The sequence below is a fragment of the Oncorhynchus kisutch genome, linkage group LG18, assembly GCF_002021735.2.
Source record: "Oncorhynchus kisutch isolate 150728-3 linkage group LG18, Okis_V2, whole genome shotgun sequence".
NCBI lineage: Eukaryota > Metazoa > Chordata > Actinopteri > Salmoniformes > Salmonidae > Oncorhynchus > Oncorhynchus kisutch.
Window position 1 is genome coordinate 39120317 of NC_034191.2, and position 19983 is coordinate 39140299.

General features: G+C 48.5%; 1 protein-coding gene across 6 annotated transcripts in view; it reads right to left on the reverse strand.

Moving 5' to 3' along the window:
* Positions 1 to 19983, reverse strand: part of LOC109909366 (unconventional myosin-Ic-like) — a 57340-nt gene that overhangs the window by 9096 nt on the left and 28261 nt on the right. For all 6 annotated transcript variants that reach the window (XM_031796008.1, XM_031796007.1, XM_031796011.1 and 3 more), the window contains 17 exons: positions 13080 to 13235; positions 12756 to 12871; positions 11510 to 11708; positions 10896 to 10976; positions 10439 to 10618; positions 9622 to 9720; positions 8790 to 8903; positions 8525 to 8596; positions 4618 to 4737; positions 4069 to 4142; positions 3852 to 3957; positions 2179 to 2259; positions 1684 to 1775; positions 1169 to 1263; positions 950 to 996; positions 708 to 788; positions 101 to 206 (listed from right to left, as the gene is read on the reverse strand). In XM_031796008.1, coding sequence (XP_031651868.1) covers positions 101 to 206; positions 708 to 788; positions 950 to 996; positions 1169 to 1263; positions 1684 to 1775; positions 2179 to 2259; positions 3852 to 3957; positions 4069 to 4142; positions 4618 to 4737; positions 8525 to 8596; positions 8790 to 8903; positions 9622 to 9720; positions 10439 to 10618; positions 10896 to 10976; positions 11510 to 11708; positions 12756 to 12871; positions 13080 to 13235 — 1819 coding nt within the window. The remainder of the gene's footprint in view (positions 1 to 100; positions 207 to 707; positions 789 to 949; positions 997 to 1168; positions 1264 to 1683; positions 1776 to 2178; positions 2260 to 3851; positions 3958 to 4068; positions 4143 to 4617; positions 4738 to 8524; positions 8597 to 8789; positions 8904 to 9621; positions 9721 to 10438; positions 10619 to 10895; positions 10977 to 11509; positions 11709 to 12755; positions 12872 to 13079; positions 13236 to 19983) is intronic.

Here is a 19983-nt window from a genome sequence, read left to right on the forward strand (position 1 = left end):
TTTTCTGCTGAACTTTTTGAAACATTTTGCTCCGGTGTGCCCGAATGAATACGACCCTGTTGACAGCACGGTGCGAGCAACGCTTCGGTTTCCTTCCTACCTGCTTGCTTGGCATCGTTGGGCTTGATGCAGCGCACGTACGACGGCTCCTTGGACATCAGGATCTCCATTAACTTGGCCAGACTGGTCTTGAACTGGGTCGCTGCCTGGAGGCAGAGACAGGCACAAAGAAAGAGAGAGGAAGAGGGTGAGCACCGAGCGAGGGGTGTAGAGAGGAGAGGTGCAGGGAGAGGAGAGGAGCAGAAAGGACGGCTGCTGGCTGGACCGAGACTGGACAGAACACAGGTCCCAGTGTGAAGTGACAGGGTTGGGGGTAGGGACGGAGAGAGAGAGGGCGTCTCGTCAACAATGAACACAATCAAGTCAACGGACTTGACACCAATGACCCACGACCAATGGGATTCCACTGTATGTGTGTGTGTGTGTGGAGGGCAACCGAGTGTCAGGGCATTCCTCAGTGTGTGAGCGGGGAGCAGAGATTCCCCTGTCACTCACTCGACCCTTCAGTGTGGAGGGAGGAAGATCGATTGTGCATCAGTGTATGCTTTGGGATACATTGCAGACACGCATGTATTGGTGCGTGCCCATGGGCGTACATATGACCTTTGCCCCCCTGAGTGGTACTACAGGGTAATGGCTGTTCTCACCGTCTCAGGTCTCTTGCTGTCCTTCAGCTCCGCCCGGTCAAAGCACTGGGTCAGAATCTTATTATCAGACATACACATGACCTGTGGATGGACAACACACAGAGAATGAGTACAGCTCACTACGACTAGAACTACCACACTGTTCCACACACACGGTGAAAGAACACGGGTCTATTCTCCTATCATATCATCCATCTACTATCTTAATCCTTTCCCCTTTTGGCCTGAATTCTCCCGCTCACCTCTTTCAAGTTCCTGAAGAGGAGGTCATTGTTCTTGTCCAGGAAGCCTAGAGGGGGAAGAGAGAGAGGAAGAGCACATGCACTCTGAGTAAAGTTGGGGGAAAGAATGATTACACACACAGTGACAGACCACTACAGAACATCCTTCCTTTCCCTCTGGTCTTCTCCCTCTCGCTTCCCCCTAACAATTGAACCTGCTGCTGCGCCACACACACACACCGTTGACGTTGTAGTTGACCTCTCCAGCGTAGTGCAGCAGTCTGAACTCCTCTCTGCCCATCACCTTCCGGGTCTTTCCATCGGCCAGCTTGTGACTACGAGGAACACACCAACAACGTGACCATTTGTCAGGGCACACCATAGACACCGCAGCAAAACATTTTGCAACGGAAAAAGAAAACAAGCTTTTCTTATTAAAACACTTTCAGGTAATCCCTCCCGGTTTCAACCGGTTTTCTTCCATTTGGTACCTAATGAACACGACTTATGTTTACAACGGACTAATGGGAGGAGTTCTCCTTTAACTCGTGTGCATTTTGTTCCCAACAGATATTTAGTTTTTAATAGTTATGCACTACTGAAGACCAAGCATTACAACATTGTTGATTCATGTAGTGTCTACGGGCTTCTGTGTCCTGACAAAGTCAAGTGACCGCCAGCTCTCACGACGTCTCCTGTTGCTCTGTTAGCAGAGGGAGGTTTGGACGCGTGCGCTTGTATGGGCGTAGACTCACGTTGTCAAGTGGGCGTGGCCTCCCACAGTATTCTCCAACTTCTCCAGGAAGGTGATGTCACTGGCGTCCCCTGGCCTAAGGCACTCCTCGTCCTGAGAGAGAGAGAGAGAGAGAGAGAATGAAAGAGAGAGAGAGAGAGAGAATGAAAGAGAGGGAGAGAGAGAATGAAAGAGAGAGAGAGAGAGAATGAAAGAGAGAGAGAGAGAATGAAAGAGAGAGAATGAAAGAGAGAGAGAGAGAATGAAAGAGAGAGAATGAATGAAAGAGAGAGAATGAAAGAGAGAGAGAGAGAATGAAAGAGAGAGAGAGAGAGAATGAAAGAGAGAGAGAGAATGAAAGAGAGAGAGAGAGAAAGAGAATGAAAGAGAGAAATACATTAGATGGATAGTTGACTGTGACAGCAGGACATACCAGACACAGAGGGGCCAAGAGGCGAGAGAAAGGTGAAAGGTCAACTTGAAAAGGGTTACGTTAAAGCTTGAAACGGATTCTCACCAGAATGGAGATGATGCCTTTGAACTTCTCCTCCACCAGATCACAGATGATCTTGTTGTTGAAGTACTGCACGGGCTCCCACTGTGAGACAGCGAGGAAAACAACGGCATCTAAAAATGGCTTGTTTAGGAGACGGAACTGTCCGACATGTTAACGGTTGGGAAACAAAACATTTACAGAATGCTGAGAATCCGGGACAAGGAGGACATTCTGAACCCACACGCTATGCATATGGTCAAACAAACCTTCATGGCTGTTTGCTGCCACACACACACACACAGTTCACCGCCACTTTATTAACAGGTTTACCACCACATTATCATCATCAAACACAGCCACATTACACGTTGTACAATAACGTCCCCTTTGACGAATGACTGACTGGGTATGAATCGCTCTCCCACGGCCCTCTGCACTCAGCTCCCTCATGGGCCCGTATTCACAAAGCGCCTCAGGAAGAGTGCTGGTGTATGATCAGTCCCCCCCCCCCTTTTCATATGATCTCAGTCATTATGATCTAAAAGCCTAAACTGATCCTAGATCAGCAGCACTCCTGTTCTGAGACGTGGAGCGGGCAACCAATCCCCGTGTAGACAGTCATACAGAGCTGACAGGGAGAAGGGAGAAGGAGAGGGACGAGACAGAAGAGAGGGGGAGTGGTAAAGGGAGAAGGTGGAAGGAGAGGGACGAGACAGAAGAGAGGGGGAGTGGTAAAGGGAGAAGGAGAGGGACGAGACAGAAGAGAGGGGGAGTGGTAAAGGGAGAAGGAGAGGGACGAGACAGAAGAGAGGGGGAGTGGTAAAGGGAGAAGGAGAGGGACGAGACAGAAGAGAGGGGGAGTGGTAAAGGGAGAAGGAGAGGGACGAGACAGAAGAGAGGGGGAGTGGTAAAGGGAGAAGGAGAGGGACGAGACAGAAGAGAGGGGGAGTGGTAAAGGGAGAAGGAGAGGGACGAGACAGAAGAGAGGGGGAGTGGTAAAGGGAGAAGGAGAGGGACGAGACAGAAGAGAGGGGGAGTGGTAAAGGGAGAAGGAGAGGGACGAGACAGAAGAGAGGGGGAGTGGTAAAGGGAGAAGGAGAGGGACGAGACAGAAGAGAGGGGAAGTGGTAAAGGGAGAAGGAGAGGGACGAGACAGAAGAGAGGGGGAGTGGTAAAGGGAGAAGGAGAGGGACGAGACAGAAGAGAGGGGGAGTGGTAAAGGGAGAAGGAGAGGGACGAGACAGAAGAGAGGGGGAGTGGTAAAGGGAGAAGGAGAGGGACGAGACAGAAGAGAGGGGGAGAGGTAAAGGGAGAAGGAGAGGGACGAGACAGAAGAGAGGGGGAGTGGTAAAGGGAGAAGGAGAGGGACGAGACAGAAGAGAGGGGGAGTGGTAAAGGGAGAAGGACGAGACAGAAGAGAGGGGGAGTGGTAAAGGGAGAAGGAGAGGGACGAGACAGAAGAGAGGGGGAGTGGTAAAGGGAGAAGGAGAGGGACGAGACAGAAGAGAGGGGGAGTGGTAAAGGGAGAAGGAGAGGGACGAGACAGAAGAGAGAGGGAGAGGTAAAGGGAGAAGGAAAAGATGGAGGAGTGCAGTAGAGGGGAGGGAAGGGAAGGTCCCTCCGGGACGTAGGGTTGAGAGGGGAGGGGATGGAGATCGAGACGGCCTGGTAGGAGAAAGAGAGAGCAGTCTCACCGTGATTCCCTCCGCTTCATACTCATCCTGCTCGGACTTGAGGGTGAGCTCGATGAAGAGCTGCTGCAGCTTCTCGTTGCAGTAGTTAATGCAGAACTGCTCAAAACTGCAACACAAACACACGATTACAGGTGAACCGTTAGACGACGGTAAATGGTAAAACGCTGTCCAAAATACAACGGATGATGGGAAAATGAGTTCTATATTCCTCTGGTACCTGTTGTGCTGGAAGACTTCAAAACCATAGATATCCAGCAGGCCAATGACTGAAGCGTTTTTATAGGTCTCATCCTAGAAGAAATGACAGCTTTCATGAAGGAGCAATTCGTAAACTTCTCAGAGACAGAGTAAGCCAACAGACTCAGAATAAAACGAGTAGCTCGTCATTGGTTAACGTGCATACCTAAACACGGCACGGTAAGCACCGCCGAAATGAAAAACTCACAACAGACATGGACTAGACGCATTACGGTTAGAGAGTACCTCACAGCTCAAATATGCACTGACCTAATCCCCATCAGACAACAGCCTGTACAGAAACGCAGTGCAGTTGAATGAGAGTTACTGCTCTGACACGTAGTACTACAACACATCCACAAGGGGGAGCCCTACTGCCACGGTCTATGAAATGGCTAGCTAATAGGTCAAAAGTGCAGGCTGACAGGAGGGTGAGAAGACTAGGGTAGATTTAGGGATATCAGGCTAATAGGGGGGGGGGGGGGGGGGGGTGGGGGGTTAGCGGTGAGTTCATGTGTGTGTGTGTTACCTTGTAAGCCAGGGAGACGTTGATCTTGTTGACGAGCCAGGTGAAGGTGCGGCCGTACACGGCCTTAGACAGGGCATCCCGGGCCGACGACGCCTGCTCCAGGTTCAGAGGGCTCTTCAGCTGGAGGACACACACAGAGATCAGACATGGACACACACACACACACACACGCGAGATCAGACATGGACACACACACACACACACAGAGATCAGACATGGACACACACACACACACACAGATCAGACATGTACGTACACACACAGATCAGACATGTACGTACACACACACACACACACAGATCAGACATGTACGTACACACACACACACACACACAGATCAGACATGTACGTACACACACACACACAGATCAGACACGTACGTACACACACAGATCAGACATGTACGTACACACACACAGATCAGACATGTACGTACACACACACAGATCAGACATGTACGTACACACACACAGATCAGACATGTACGTACACACACACACAGATCAGACATGTACACACACACACACACACACACAGATCAGACATGTACACACACACACACAGATCAGACATGTACACACACACACAGATCAGACATGCACACACACACACAGATCAGACATGCACATACACACAGATCAGACATGTACGTACACACACACAGATCAGACATGTACGTACACACACACACACAGATCAGACATGTACGTACACACACACACACAGATCAGACATGTACGTACACACACACACACAGATCAGACATGTACGTACACACACACACACAGATCAGACATGTACGTACACACACACACACAGATCAGACATGTACGTACACACACACACACAGATCAGACATGTACGTACACACAGATCAGACATGTACGTACACACACACACACAGATCAGACATGTACGTACACACACACACACAGATCAGACATGTACGTACACACACACACACAGATCAGACATGTACGTACACACACACACACAGATCAGACATGTACGTACACACACACACACAGATCAGACATGTACGTACACACACACACACATCAGACATGTACGTACACACACACACAGATCAGACATGTACGTACACACACACACAGATCAGACATGTACACACACACACACACAGATCAGACATGTACACACACACACACAGATCAGACGTGTACACACACACACACACACACACAGATCAGACATGCACACACACACACAGATCAGACATGTACACACACACACACAGATCAGACATGTACGTACACACACACACACACACAGATCAGACATGTACGTACACACACACACAGATCAGACATGTACGCACACACACACACACACAGATCAGACATGTACGTACACACACACACACACACACAGATCAGACATGTACGTACACACACACACAGATCAGACATGTACGCACACACACAGATCAGACATGTACGCACACACAGATCAGACATGTACGTACACACACACAGATCAGACATGTACGTACACACACACAGATCAGACATGTACGTACACACACACAGATCAGACATGTACACACACAGATCAGACATGTACACACACACACACACACAGATCAGACATGTACACACACACAGATCAGACATGTACACACACACACACACACACACACAGATCAGACATGTACACACACACAACACACACACAGATCAGACATGTACACACACACACAGATCAGACATGTACACACACACACAGATCAGACATGTACACACACACACAGATCAGACATGTACACACACACACACATGTACACACACACACACACACACACAGATCAGACATGTACACACACCACACATGTACACACACACACACACACACACAGATCAGACATGTACACACACACACACACACAGATCAGACATGTACACACACACACACAGATCAGACATGTACACACACACACACAGATCAGACATGTACACACACACACACAGATCAGACATGTACACACACACAGAGATCAGACATGTACACACACAGAGATCAGACATGTACACACACACAGAGATCAGACATGTACACACACACAGAGATCAGACATGTACACACACACACAGATCAGACATGTACACACCACACAGATCAGACATGTACACACACACACAGATCAGACATGTACACACACACACACAGATCAGACATGTACACAACACAGATCAGACATGTACACACACACACAGATCAGACATGTACACACACACACAGATCAGACATGTACAAACACAGATCAGACATGTACACACACACACACAGATCAGACATGTACACACACACACACACACAGATCAGACATGTACACACACACACACAGATCAGACATGTACACACACAGATCAGACATGTACCACACACAGATCAGACATGTACACACACACACACACAGATCAGACATGTACACACACACACAAGATCAGACATGTACACACACACACACAGATCAGACATGTACACACACACACAGATCAGACATGTACACACACACACACAGATCAGACATGTACACACACAGATCAGACATGTACACACACAGATCAGCATGTACACACACACACACAGATCAGACATGTACACACACACACACACAGATCAGACATGTACACACACACACACACACAGATCAGACATGTACACACACACACACACACACAGATCAGACATGTACACACACACACACACACACAGATCAGACATGTACACACACACACACACACAGATCAGACATGTACCACACACACACCACAGATCAGACATGTACCACACACACACACACAAGATCAGACATGTACACACACACACACACACACAGATCAGACATGTACACACACACACAGATCACACATGATCAGCACACAGATAGACATTACACACACACACACAACAGATCAGACATGTACACAACACACACACACACAGATCAGACATGTACACACACACACACACACACACAGATCAGACATGTACACACACACACACACACAGATCAGACAGTACACCCACTACACACACACCACACACACAGATCAGACATGTACACACACACACAAACACACACAGATCAGACATGTACACACACACACACAGATCAGACATGTACACACACACACACAGATCAGACATGTACCACACACCACCCACAGATCAGACATGTACACACACCCACACAGATCAGACATGTAACACACACACACAGATCAGACATGTACACACACACACACACAGATCAGACATGTACACACACACACACACAGATCAGACAGTACACCACACACACACAGATCAGACATGTACACACACACACACACAGATCAGACATGTACACACACACAAATTACACACACACACACAGATCAGACATGTACACACACACACACACACAGATCAGACATGTACACACACACACACACACAGATCAGACATGTACACACACACACACACACAGATCAGACATGTACACACACACACAAGATCAGACATGTACACACACACACACACACACACAGATCAGACATGTACACACACACAGATCAGACATGGACACACACACAGATCAGACATGTACACACACACACACCACAGATCAGACATGTACACACACACACACAGATCAGACATGTACACACACACACACAGATCAGACATGTACACACACACAGATCAGACATGTACACACACACAGATCAGACATGGACACACACACAGATCAGACATGGACACACACACAGATCAGACATGGACACACACACAGAGAACAATGGAAACAGTCCTTTGTATGCCGATATATATGTTGACTACAGAACGTCTCTCACCGGGCTGCATATAAAAGAACACTGACGCAGAGAAGGTTCCAGCCTACCTCTTCCCCTTTGGCGATGATCGTCTTGTGTGTGAGCGCTTCTTTCAGGACCAAGCCATCCACACCGAGTAACTGCAAACCGTCAACAGCAAAAACATCAACACAACACCAGCATCAATGTTATCCATCCTACTGAGACAATGAGCAGTGGAAGTACAGAGCTAGGGGAAGAGAGTAACGACACGGTACATGACTGACTGAGTGTAGTAGGAGTAGTGTTTCCATGGGTACACTGTAGTAAGTGGGGGGGGGGGGGGGGTCATACCCTCGCCAGGTATTTGATCTGTGTGTCTGTAGTGATGTAGGCATTGCCACTGTCTTCTCCTCCATACTGAATGTTCCCCAAGTGAAGAACACTGGCAATAATGTTTAACAGCTCCTAGGGAGAGAGAAAGAGAGAGAGAAAGAGAGAAAGAGAAAGAGAAAGAGAAAGAAAGAAAGAAAGAAAGAGAGAGAGAGAGAGAGAGAGAGAGAAAGAGAAAGAAAGAAAGAGAGAGAGAGAGAGAAAGAGAGAGAGCCATGTGAAGACTAGGCATGATAAGATGACACATTTTATTGCGATGTGCTAAAAGACAACGCTATCTTGATGGCTGAAAGTATGAAAACTATATTTGATAAAGCCTAATCTAACTAAAAGGGGGCCAACCATCCTCCCTCCACATGCAAGCATATAGTGAAGTTGGCCTCGTGTGTGTGTGTGTTAGTACTGTATACGATAGATAACCTGCTCTCCCCCCTTTCCCTTTCTGAACTGATACACACTGAGCTCTGGCCACAAGCCCAGACTACAGTCATGAAAGTGCAAGAGACACTCGCACAAAGCACAAATCAGCTCTTTCACCACGACCACGCCCTCTCTTTATCCCCTGTAAAATAACATCCCTTCATTGGTCAATACAGACAGTCACACAACCGCAGCACAACAGGTGCGTACAGCATGCCGCTGCACAACTACAGAAACCAAACAGAGGGCGGAACCCAAAGCACAGACGTGATTGGTCAGACAGTCAAAGGGAACCAGTACTCAGTAGTAGTATGAGGTAGCACACCTCAGTGGCTGACGTCACGTCTGAGTGTGGCAACAAACAGGTTCTTACCTCCACCTCGTCCTCGCTGAAGCCGATGACAGACAGGGCCTTCCTCACCACCTTCCAGTCGCTGCGGTCGTTGATGGAGCTCACCTTGGGACAGTTCCCCTGAGAGACCCAAAAACACCACATGGCAACTCAAAACCTCCCTCGACCAAAGCAGCCGACCACTGAAATCGGTGTTGGTAAACAGGAGACAGGCGCTCGTGTTCGTCAGGCGAGTGCAAACTAAAGTTCAATCAAAAACATCCACCAAGGTGAAGAGATTTACACGTTTTTTTGAGAGACGGAGCAGTTTGATGTTTTGCATGATCTCTCTCCACAGGCTGTACATGTATGCGTACTAAATTGTAGATTCAGCGCGCACACACACACGCACGCACACACACACACACACACACACACACACACACGTTCATTGGCTGACTAAATCGGTGCGGACGCGCGTGCGTGTGTGTGTGTTTTTGCAGAAGTCTTGTAGGTCTCAGTGGGGGAGGGATAGACAACTCCTTCACCTGAGAGCGTCTCTATAGCAGCACTAACACACTGGGTCCATTAAACAGGCTCCCACTGGGCTAGAGACAGCACACGGTAGAGAGAACGTCAGTGAGAGAAAGATGGATGGACGAGAGAGAGAGAGAGAAGGCAGGGATAACTGCAGCTACAGACACACCTCACCTGCCCTAAAGGAGAGACTCGGGGATAAATCTCAAATCCAACACGATTGCATGACTTTTGAGCCCCAAACAGCTGGACAGACTCTGGTCCAAAAGTGAACCGTGTCCCATTCCAGACAACCATAGAGCGAAGCTCTGGTGTCCCCCACCTTGACAAGGTACTGGTACTGCTGGGGGTTCCTCTCCAGGCCCAGGCGCCGCAGCAGGTCCTCCTCACCCCCCTCAATCAGCTGGTAGAAGATGTGGAAGTTCCTCTCTCCGTGGTTCTGGTGCACCACCCGTGACTTCTCCAGCAGGTAGTTGAGGATGTGGCCCCCTACCGGTGCACCCTGCCGCCGGGAGAGAGGGAACCGGGGAACGGGGGAGGAGGAGAGGTGAGGCAGGGATACTGAGACAGACACAGAGCCACATGCAGGTGTACACGCCCCCAGGAAACAAACGAGCCCCGTGGACAGTACAGTAACGTAGGAGTAGAAAAATAAAAACATATTGTACAAGTTAATATGGAAGGACTGGCAGTGGATATGTACTGGTATCCCCCTTACTGGAACATACTCAGTCATTGTGTGCGCGCGCGCGCGAGCGTCTGTGTTTGTGACCACTCACCTTGAAGTCAAACTGGATGTCCATGTATTTGCCGAAGCGGCTGGAGTTGTCGTTGCGCAACGTTTTGGCGTTTCCAAAAGCCTGGGATCACACACATAGGGAGTAAGAGAGGGAGGAAGAGAGGGAGGGAGGGAGGAAGGCAGAGAGGAGGGAGACAGAGAGGAGGGAGACAGAGAGGAGGGAGACAGAGAGGAGGGAGACAGAGGATAAAAGAGGGGAGGTCCACAAAGAAAGAAGAGAGAAAAGAGTGGGAGACAGGAGAGAGGACGAAGAGGGGGAGATGGGAGGAGGTAGACATAATGTGTTAAAGTGGGGTCAGACAGTCAGGTGTGTTGTGCTATGGCTGAGACACGGGGCTAGATTACAGGGCAGGCAGTCAGTCAGTCTGTCTGTCTGTACTGCTCTGCTGTGATCCTAACACATCTTCTCCCCATCTGTACTCCACTATCCCAGCCAACACACCTCAACACAGTACACTACATGAGTAGAGACCCCCGCTCACACTCCAGGAGAGGCCGCATATACACACACACACAGAAATATAACGTCTCGTTTTACACTGGACCAAGCCAGGCACATGCAGCGGATGACGTGGAACGCCCCCCGGCGGTCACCTCTAGGACAGGGTTGGACTGCAGCAGGCGGTCCTTGACCGTCTCCACCTGGTCGCTGGCGGGACAGGTCACGGCGTAGTACTGCAGGATCTTCTTTGAGGCCTCCGTCTTGCCGGCACCGCTCTCCCCAGAGATGAGGATGCACTGGTCCTTACGCTCCGTCCGCATTGACCGGTACGAGTTGTCAGACACCGCGTAGCTGGAAGGAAGGAAGGAAGGAAGGAAGGAAGGAAGGAAGGAAGGAAGGAAGGAAGGAATGAAGAGAAATAAAAAGAGAGAGAGAGCTTGAGTCAGTCAAGTCCTGTGGAGGAGGAAGAACTGTGCAGATACAAAAAGTTTGGATTCGTTAGAAATTATTTTGCCTCTATATTGTTTTTATTGTCCTCACCATTTCACCGGGTCAAATTCCTGGTCCATGCAAATGTACTTGGCGAATAAAGAGGATTCTACCCTTTTAAATAAGATCCCGTTTGGTAGGTGTGGTGGTCACACAGTAAAGTGAGCTACAACAGTCCTGTTACAACAGGCTCCATGTAATATCAGAGGGGCGCCATGTTTATTCAGCCCGTTTTGCCCACACGACAGGGGTGTGGGATTCAGAGGGGTGGGGTTAAACGTGGAAGACACATTTCAGCTGAGTGCATTCAGTTGTGCAACTGACTAGGTACCCCCCCCTTTCCCCTTCCCTTGAAACATAGAATTGAGATAACGTTAGCGCCAACGTCAACCCCTCGAGAAAGACCCCTATCAGTCACCACCCGAAAGCCCCGGGAGAGGGTGGTTGGGAGTGGGGGGGGGGGCAGGCCTGGGGCAGGGAAATCTCCTCCTAGGAGGAACACCCCTCTGGTACCACCTTGCACCATCAACCCAGCATTCCTCCTTTCAACCCGTCGCCAATTCATCTCTGCCCCCCCCCCTCAGACAGACAGAAAACATTTTGGCTACATGGTTGAGTAGAACAGGGGAAAAACAGAGTGGAGGAGCAGCGAAGCCGGGAACACTGAGCGCATGGAGGACTCTCCAATAATACAGTCCATTGTTCGTCCGTGGTCAGAGAGGAGGTGGAACCGGCCAGGAATGAACCTCTTCGCCTAGCAACTCAAAACAAAAACAGGCTCAACCGAGAGGACACTCTGAAAACCTCTCCGTTACACACCTGTTAGTCCACGACTGAGTCAACTGGGATGGGAGGAGGAGGAGGAGGAGGAGAATGGGGGGTTGGGGTACCCGGGTTCAGGTTACTCACACGTGGGGAGAGACCTCGTAGAAGTTAACGCCTCGGTAGCGCTCCATGTGGTTCTTGGTGTAGATCTCCAGATCCTTGTAGGGGTTCACCGACACCAGGACTGAGCCGATGTATGTCTGAGAGAGTGAGAGTGAGTGAGAGAGAGAGAGAGAGAGAGAGACACTTCAGGGTGTCTTGAGGTGACAACACAGTGGGGGAAACGCTGGGATAGATGTATTTTTCCAGCAGGCACCAATTCATTAGGTCAGCAACACGTTATGCAAAAGAAACAAAAGAAACAAGCGTCGACCCAGAAGGTGAGAGTATTTGGGGTGGGAGTCTTACATAGATGAGGTTCTCCTTGAAGCGCTTGCGCAGGTTCTCGATGAAGGCCGCCTCGCTGGTGTGGTTCTCCAGCAGGACAAAGTCCTGGACACCCACCCGGTCCCTGGCCGTCAGGGCACTCTCCATGCTGATCCGCACCCCGTCACTCCCCACAGCCTGGAGGGAGGGGAGAGGGAGGAGGTGGTTGGCAAAAGGAAGCAATTCTATAAATTGATGAGGCAAAGAGACATTCTAAGCAGACCCTGGTTAAGTTGAAATCAACGTTGCGCGCCAGCATCTCCCAGTGTGTTCATTTATGCCTGAATAGTAAGCGCTCAGAACAGCCCCGGGAATCTAGCTACGTACCTCAAGACACACACTATGACACTTTACGCTTCACAAAAAAAAAGGTGCCCATTTCCACACACATTCAATAACATACACAGACAGAAAGTGATTGTAGAAACTGGAGTTCTGCAGCGTTCCACACCAAAGAGCTCTCCTCAGAAAGCAACTCATTTTGTAAGCTTATGAACTAGAAGCGGAGGAAAACCCAACCCCGAAAGAAAAAAGTTACCACTTGGACCAAAGTCTTAAAAAGGCCCCACCCCAATCTAAAACCCCCAGTCTAACAATAAACCGTGCATTCCAAACACTTAACTTACATCCTTCAGCTTGTCAATGCGTTCGCCCAGAAACCGGTTTTCTACGATGGAGACTTGAGTTTTACGCACCAGATCGCGAATGTTACCTAGATCCATGGCTCACTATCACTATACAGTACCACACAGATCTGTCACCACGCTCTGGACGCATCAACGAGGCAGGGAACGCACCGATGATTATGCCAGCACACACACACACGCAAATGTTTATTGTCCATGTTCATTACCACACACACACACACACACACACACACGCACGCACACGCTACAGAGCAGCTGCATATGTTGTTGTTGCGTTATTGACACACTAGGGCCTCGGCTCAGGGGATGGATAGGGGTGCTCCTCCTCCTAATTAAGGGCTAGGTGAGGCAGCTGTGGACAAGACGGCCTGTAGCACAGAGGAGAAAAACAGAGAGAGGATGAAACGGACAGAACATGCAAGTGTAGCAGAGGAGGGGAGGAGTCTGGAGAGGAACGTGTGGTGCCAGGAAACGATTCCATTCCTTATCCATCGCCATCACTGTACTCACCCCCCACCCAATGTTCCAAAAACAACTCCCTGCTTCACACGGTACCCTACCCTGCTCCCCCTCATCCCTCCTTCCATCCTCCCTCTCACTCCTTTATGCAACAGGGAGCTATAACGAGAGATGGCAGAAGAGCTGTGAAGTAGAAGTAGAGGTGTGAAGTGAAGTAGTCCCAATAGTTGTCCCAAATGGCACCCTGCTCCCTATATAGTGCACTACTTTTGACTAGATCCCATAGGGCTCTGGTTAAAAGTAGTGCACTATGCAGGGAATACGGTGCCAATTGTGACGCAAACCCTGGTCGTGAAGGGCTCTACACAGTCTATGCAAAACGGAGCAGACGGCCGTCCGTTTGCCTTCCATGAATGCAGCCGCACAAATACACGTAGAACTTCAGCGAGGCAAACGGACCTCTGTCGGCTCCATTCGCATAGACTGCGTAGAGCCCGTCAGACTTCAATCCTAATGAATTGCCTGGGCTTGAGGAGACTCCGCACACCAACACTTAATTACAACATCTCATGTCGTTTTGCGTTATGACTTAATGGCAGGCGAGTTGTTCCAGCTACAATCACTAATGTGATCATCCTGTTGCAGGAAAACTTTCCTGCACTGCAGCACATTTGAAGATTAAAAAGAATTCTGAAGTTCGGAATTTCCACTTTGAAATTTCAGACTTGATTTTCCCGTACGAAAGATGCATCAACCCTTGCAAAAATGTCCATTAATTATAATCCACATTTCCTGTTGCTGCAGGTTTATTTTCCTGCCGTAGCAAACTGGCTCAAATTAAGATGCAACATCTGTATTCTTTACAGGGTGATGACTCAAGCTTTCACACCAGCCTCTAACTCTCACTTCATTCACACTGTATCCCTCCGAGGGTCTTCAGGTAGTTTGTGGTCCCCACCACCCCTCCATCTCCTTCACCGTCCCCCCCCCCCTTCAAGTCGTAGGCCCGTATTCACAGCCCCAGAGAAGGCGGGCTGATCTGGAATACTTTCTGCCTTTTCAGATCATAACGAATGGTATGGAGAGGGGTAACCCGGTTCTAGATCAGCACATCCGACTCAGAGGCTTTTGGAATACGGGCCCCGAGTCTTGGTGGGTTATCGTTTCACACAGCCAGAGGAACAAAGAACCTGCAGTTCCTGAGGAAAAAAGTGGTCCGCCTCAGGGCGGTGCTGCGCTGAGAGAAGTCTCTCTCCCAGGGTTTGTTGGGCTCGTTAGCAAGAAGCCTGTTATCTGGGCATCTAAATCGCTCCAACAGCCAGGGGAAAGCTATAGCAATATAATTATGGGTTAGAAGGTAGCCTAGTGGTTAGAGCCTTGGGCCAGTAACCGAAAGTTTGCTGGATCGAATCCCCGAGCTGACAAGGTCACAGTTAGATGTGGATGTTGATTAAGGCAGCCCCCCCGCACCTCTCTGATTCAGAGGGGTTGAGTTAAACGCAGAAGACCCATTTCAGTTGAATGCATTCAGTTGTACAACTGTCTAGGTATCTTTCCCTAATGATGCCATGTGCCATTCTGCTGATTATATTTCCATGGGAAAACATTCCAAGAAATTATGGAACATTGCCAACATTCTTTTTAACACAGGGAGTGAGTCCTCTCTCTGACAGGGAGATGAGGATCCCCATTTCTCCCAGTTAGTGAGAAGCCTGTTATCTGGCCATGTAATCCAGGGATGGGAAAGTGGGGGGGTGGGGGCCACAAATATACTCACGAGGGGCCGCAGTTGCTTGCGGGTGACTAACAAAATCAATGGGGGGCACCTGACTGGTAATTCGACCACGATAACAACTTCAGATAGCTGGCCGCTAAACTAATTTAGCAATCTAAAACATTTTAGCTGACATGGGCTAATTGAGTGACTATCAGTAACTGACATAAGAGAAAGACATCTGATACACCATCAAATGTTGAAATTGCACCTTGTCCACTCTACTGTTCGAACTCGCAAAAGTAAGTTGAGACCCCGACTGGGGGGGGGGGCTCCAACAGCAAGGGGAAAGCCATAGAAATGGAATTACTAGAATGGACTTCCCCATCTAAGTTAATGATGACATGATGGGTGGGTGGACCGTTCTATTGATTCCATTTCTATGGGGAAAGCATTTCAAGAAACGATGGCACAGTGCCAACGTTCTTCTTAACACAGGGAGGGAGTTCTCTCTGACAGGGAGAGGAACCCCTTTTCCCCCGCTTTTGGTTTCCCATTCTCGCAGAGTTCTCCCAACACCACCTCGCTCTCCATCACTTCATTGTTCCTCAAAATGGGGCTTTTTGTGTTTTCCTGCCTCCCCACCCTCTGCCCCTTCCCACCACACGTCTTTGTTGAACACACCAACACCCCTGCGCTCGTTACAGTACTTGCCGCTAACAGCATGCGGTCACCTTTTCCAAATCCTGTGAGGAAAACAAAGGAGCCGGGAGCCCGACTAGGCCCACTGCTGTGTTCCCTCTCCCTTACACACTCACTCACTCACTCATCTGCACAGAGCAGTGAACAACCGGGTGCGGCTCAGGGGAATGAATGGGTCTGCTGCATAACCATAAAACAATGCTTTGCCCTTTGCCTGACCTTTGCAGTGTCTTTTGGTTGCTTAAAAAAAAAAATCGAAATTGTGATAAACGTCCTCTCACTGCGTTCATTTTCGGCAAACTTAACGTGTGTAAATATTTGTATGAACGTAAGATTCAACAACAGACATAAACTGAACAAGTTCGACAGACATGTGACTAACAGAAATGTAATAATGTGTCCTTGAACAAAGGGGGGGGGGGGGGGGGGGGGGGGAGGGTTCAAAAGTAACAGTCAGTATCTGGTGTGGCCACCAGCTGCATTAAGTACTGCCGTGCATCTCCTCCTCATGGACTGCACCAGATTTGCTGTGAGATGTTACCCCACTCTTCCACCAAGGCACCTGCAAGTTCCCGGACATTTCTGGGGGGAATGGCCCTAGCCCTCACCCTCTGATCCAACAGGTCCCAGACGTGGTCAATGGGATTGAGATCCGGGCTCTTCGCTGGCCATGGAAGAACACTGACATTCCTGTCTTGCAGGAAAACACGCACAGAATGAGCAGTATGGCTGGTGGCATTGTCATGCTGGAGAGTCATGTCAGGATCAGCCTGCAGGAAGGGTACCACATGAGGGAGGAGGATGTCTTCCCTGTAACGCACAGCTTTGAGATTGCCTGCAATGACAACAAGCTCAGTTTGATGATGCTGTGACACACTGCCCCAGACCTTGACTGACCCTCCACCTCCAAATCGATCCTGCTCCAGAGTACAGGCCTCGGTGTAACGCTCATTCCTTCGACGATAAACGCAAATCCGACCATCACCCCTGGTGAGACAAAACCGCGACTCGTCAGTGAAGAGCACTTTTTGCCAGATCTGTCTGGTCCAACGACAGTGGGTTTGTGCCCATAGGTGACCTTATTGCCGGTGTTGTCTGGTGAGGACCTGCCTTGCAACAGGCCTACAAGTTTTTCAGAGTCAGTAGAAAGGCCTCTTTAGTGTCCTACATTTTCATAACTGTGACCTTAATTGCCTACTGTCTGTAACCTGTTAGTGTCTTAACGACCGTTCCACAGGTGCATGTTCATTAATTGTTTATGGTTCATTGAACAAGCATGAGAAACAGTGTTTAAACCCTTTACAATGAAAATCTGTGAAGTTACCTGGATTTTAATGAATTATCTTTGGAAGACAGGGTCCTGAAAAAGGGACGTTTCTTTTTTTGCTGAGTTTATATAAGCCCCGATGTAAGGGATATGGACCAAGCAGCTAAATGGGTTCATTTGCATTTTCAGCATCTTTAAAGTCGGAGGCATAACAGCTATGACAAATTAACATACCATCCATTACAGTTACAGTGAGTGACTTGTAAGTGGTTATGTTTCTATTTTGAATCAACTGTAAGTGGTCCTTAGCCATGGTATCCTGTTATATTAACCCATGAATAAAGGCTTCTTTATAAAAAGGTCACTTCTTGATCATATTTCCTCGGGTAAATGAGCTCAGTGGAAGAGTAAGACTAATGCTGCGTTTATTGTAGACGAGGGAAGCAAAAACATCATACCAGTCGGCATAGCAGCACAAGAAAGCCGGTGATGGCAACGGCAAGCCAGCACGACTGTATCCGTTGCTATGGTGATTTCAGGCAACACTGCAAATCAACATCCGGGAGAAAACAACTACGGAAGACCACAAAAGTTGAAATATCTTTTGACTGCATTCACCGTCGGTCTCTCATTGAAAACAATTACATCCGGTTTGCAGTCTACCTCGTGCCACCTAACCGCAGCATTAGAGCAAGAACAGGGAGGGATTTATGTCTTTTGGAAAGTGGAGAATATTCCCCCCCCTGTTCTGATTCAGCCAGCGTAACAAATAACACATATGCGTGTAATCTGATCCTACGGAGAGCATGGTTAGCCACTCAGAGTTTTACCCTTTTGAACACTGCCACTATGAATCAGTTGTCTGACCCTCCTCCGCTCTTTCGTCTTATCAAAAACAGAGGAATGCCGAGAGGGAAAGAGAGCGAGCACAGATGGATACTTTAGTTGTTTACACAGACATGGGATCACACACCCGACTACATATTGTGACTCACTACAGAACTGACAGGGGACAGCAGTCATGGTCTTCCTCAAGGTTGTCGGCTGACTGAAGCTTCTGGGTTTTCCATGACAGCATGTGAGGTCAAAAGTGGCCATTTAGCAAGTTAGCATGGAAGCAAAATGTTTTTGTTTTTTTAAACAGTCAAGAAATGTATCAAACCACAACACGGTATCCTGCGCACTTTCACTTTTAAAGCATAACTTTCGGATGTATTGTATATTTGAACTGCTATTAGTGCCTATATCGTGTGTTCTAATGCATGGCTTGTTATAAACGCTTAGAATACGTTACAAAGCGGGTATTCATAGGAAGTGTTACTGTAGAAATCTTTCACACGGAAACACAGACTGAGAACCTACTTAAGTTAAATCAATAAGGGTTTATGATGATAGCCTTGGGAAGAGCGGTTTTAAAAAGAGGTCTAAGGAGACCAGTATTTGCTATGACAAATCCCCCCCCCCCCCCCCTTAAGGCTTGGAAAAGAGGGGCGTGTGTGAAGGTGTGCACATGCACGTGTGTGTATAGGGGAAAGGACAGGTGTGACAATAGCTCGACGTTGGCAGGTGACAACATTCTCCATCTCCCACTCAAAAAATTATAATAATATTCCCCTTCAAAAAAAAAAAAGAACAAGTTCTAATATTCATGTCCAGCCCAAAACACAGACCGAATGGTTGGAGGGCATTTCAAGAACACCAGTCAACAGGTTCAAATCAATGGCTCCGTTCTCTAACTTTCTCTCTGCTAAACGTTTCCTGTAACGCAAACTAGTCCTTTCCCCACTTCAGCAGTTCAGCCAATTAAAAAGAAAAAGCAACCGTACAGCCAATAAGAGGCAGCGGTGACTGATTCAGTCTCTCAGGGGGACACTCAGTGTATTCTGTAATCAGTGGGTCTCTGTGCACCAGCCCCTAAAATTAACAGCATTTCTTCTCAATGAGATAATACAAAAAAATCAGGAGCAACTGACAGGGAGAGAGATGGAGGCGATAGCAAGGTCATCTATTGCAGGCTAAAGTATTGTATACAATGAGGGTCATATAGCATGAGTAGCTTTCATTGCAGTCTCAAAGAGTGCTACTTTCAAGGAGAGA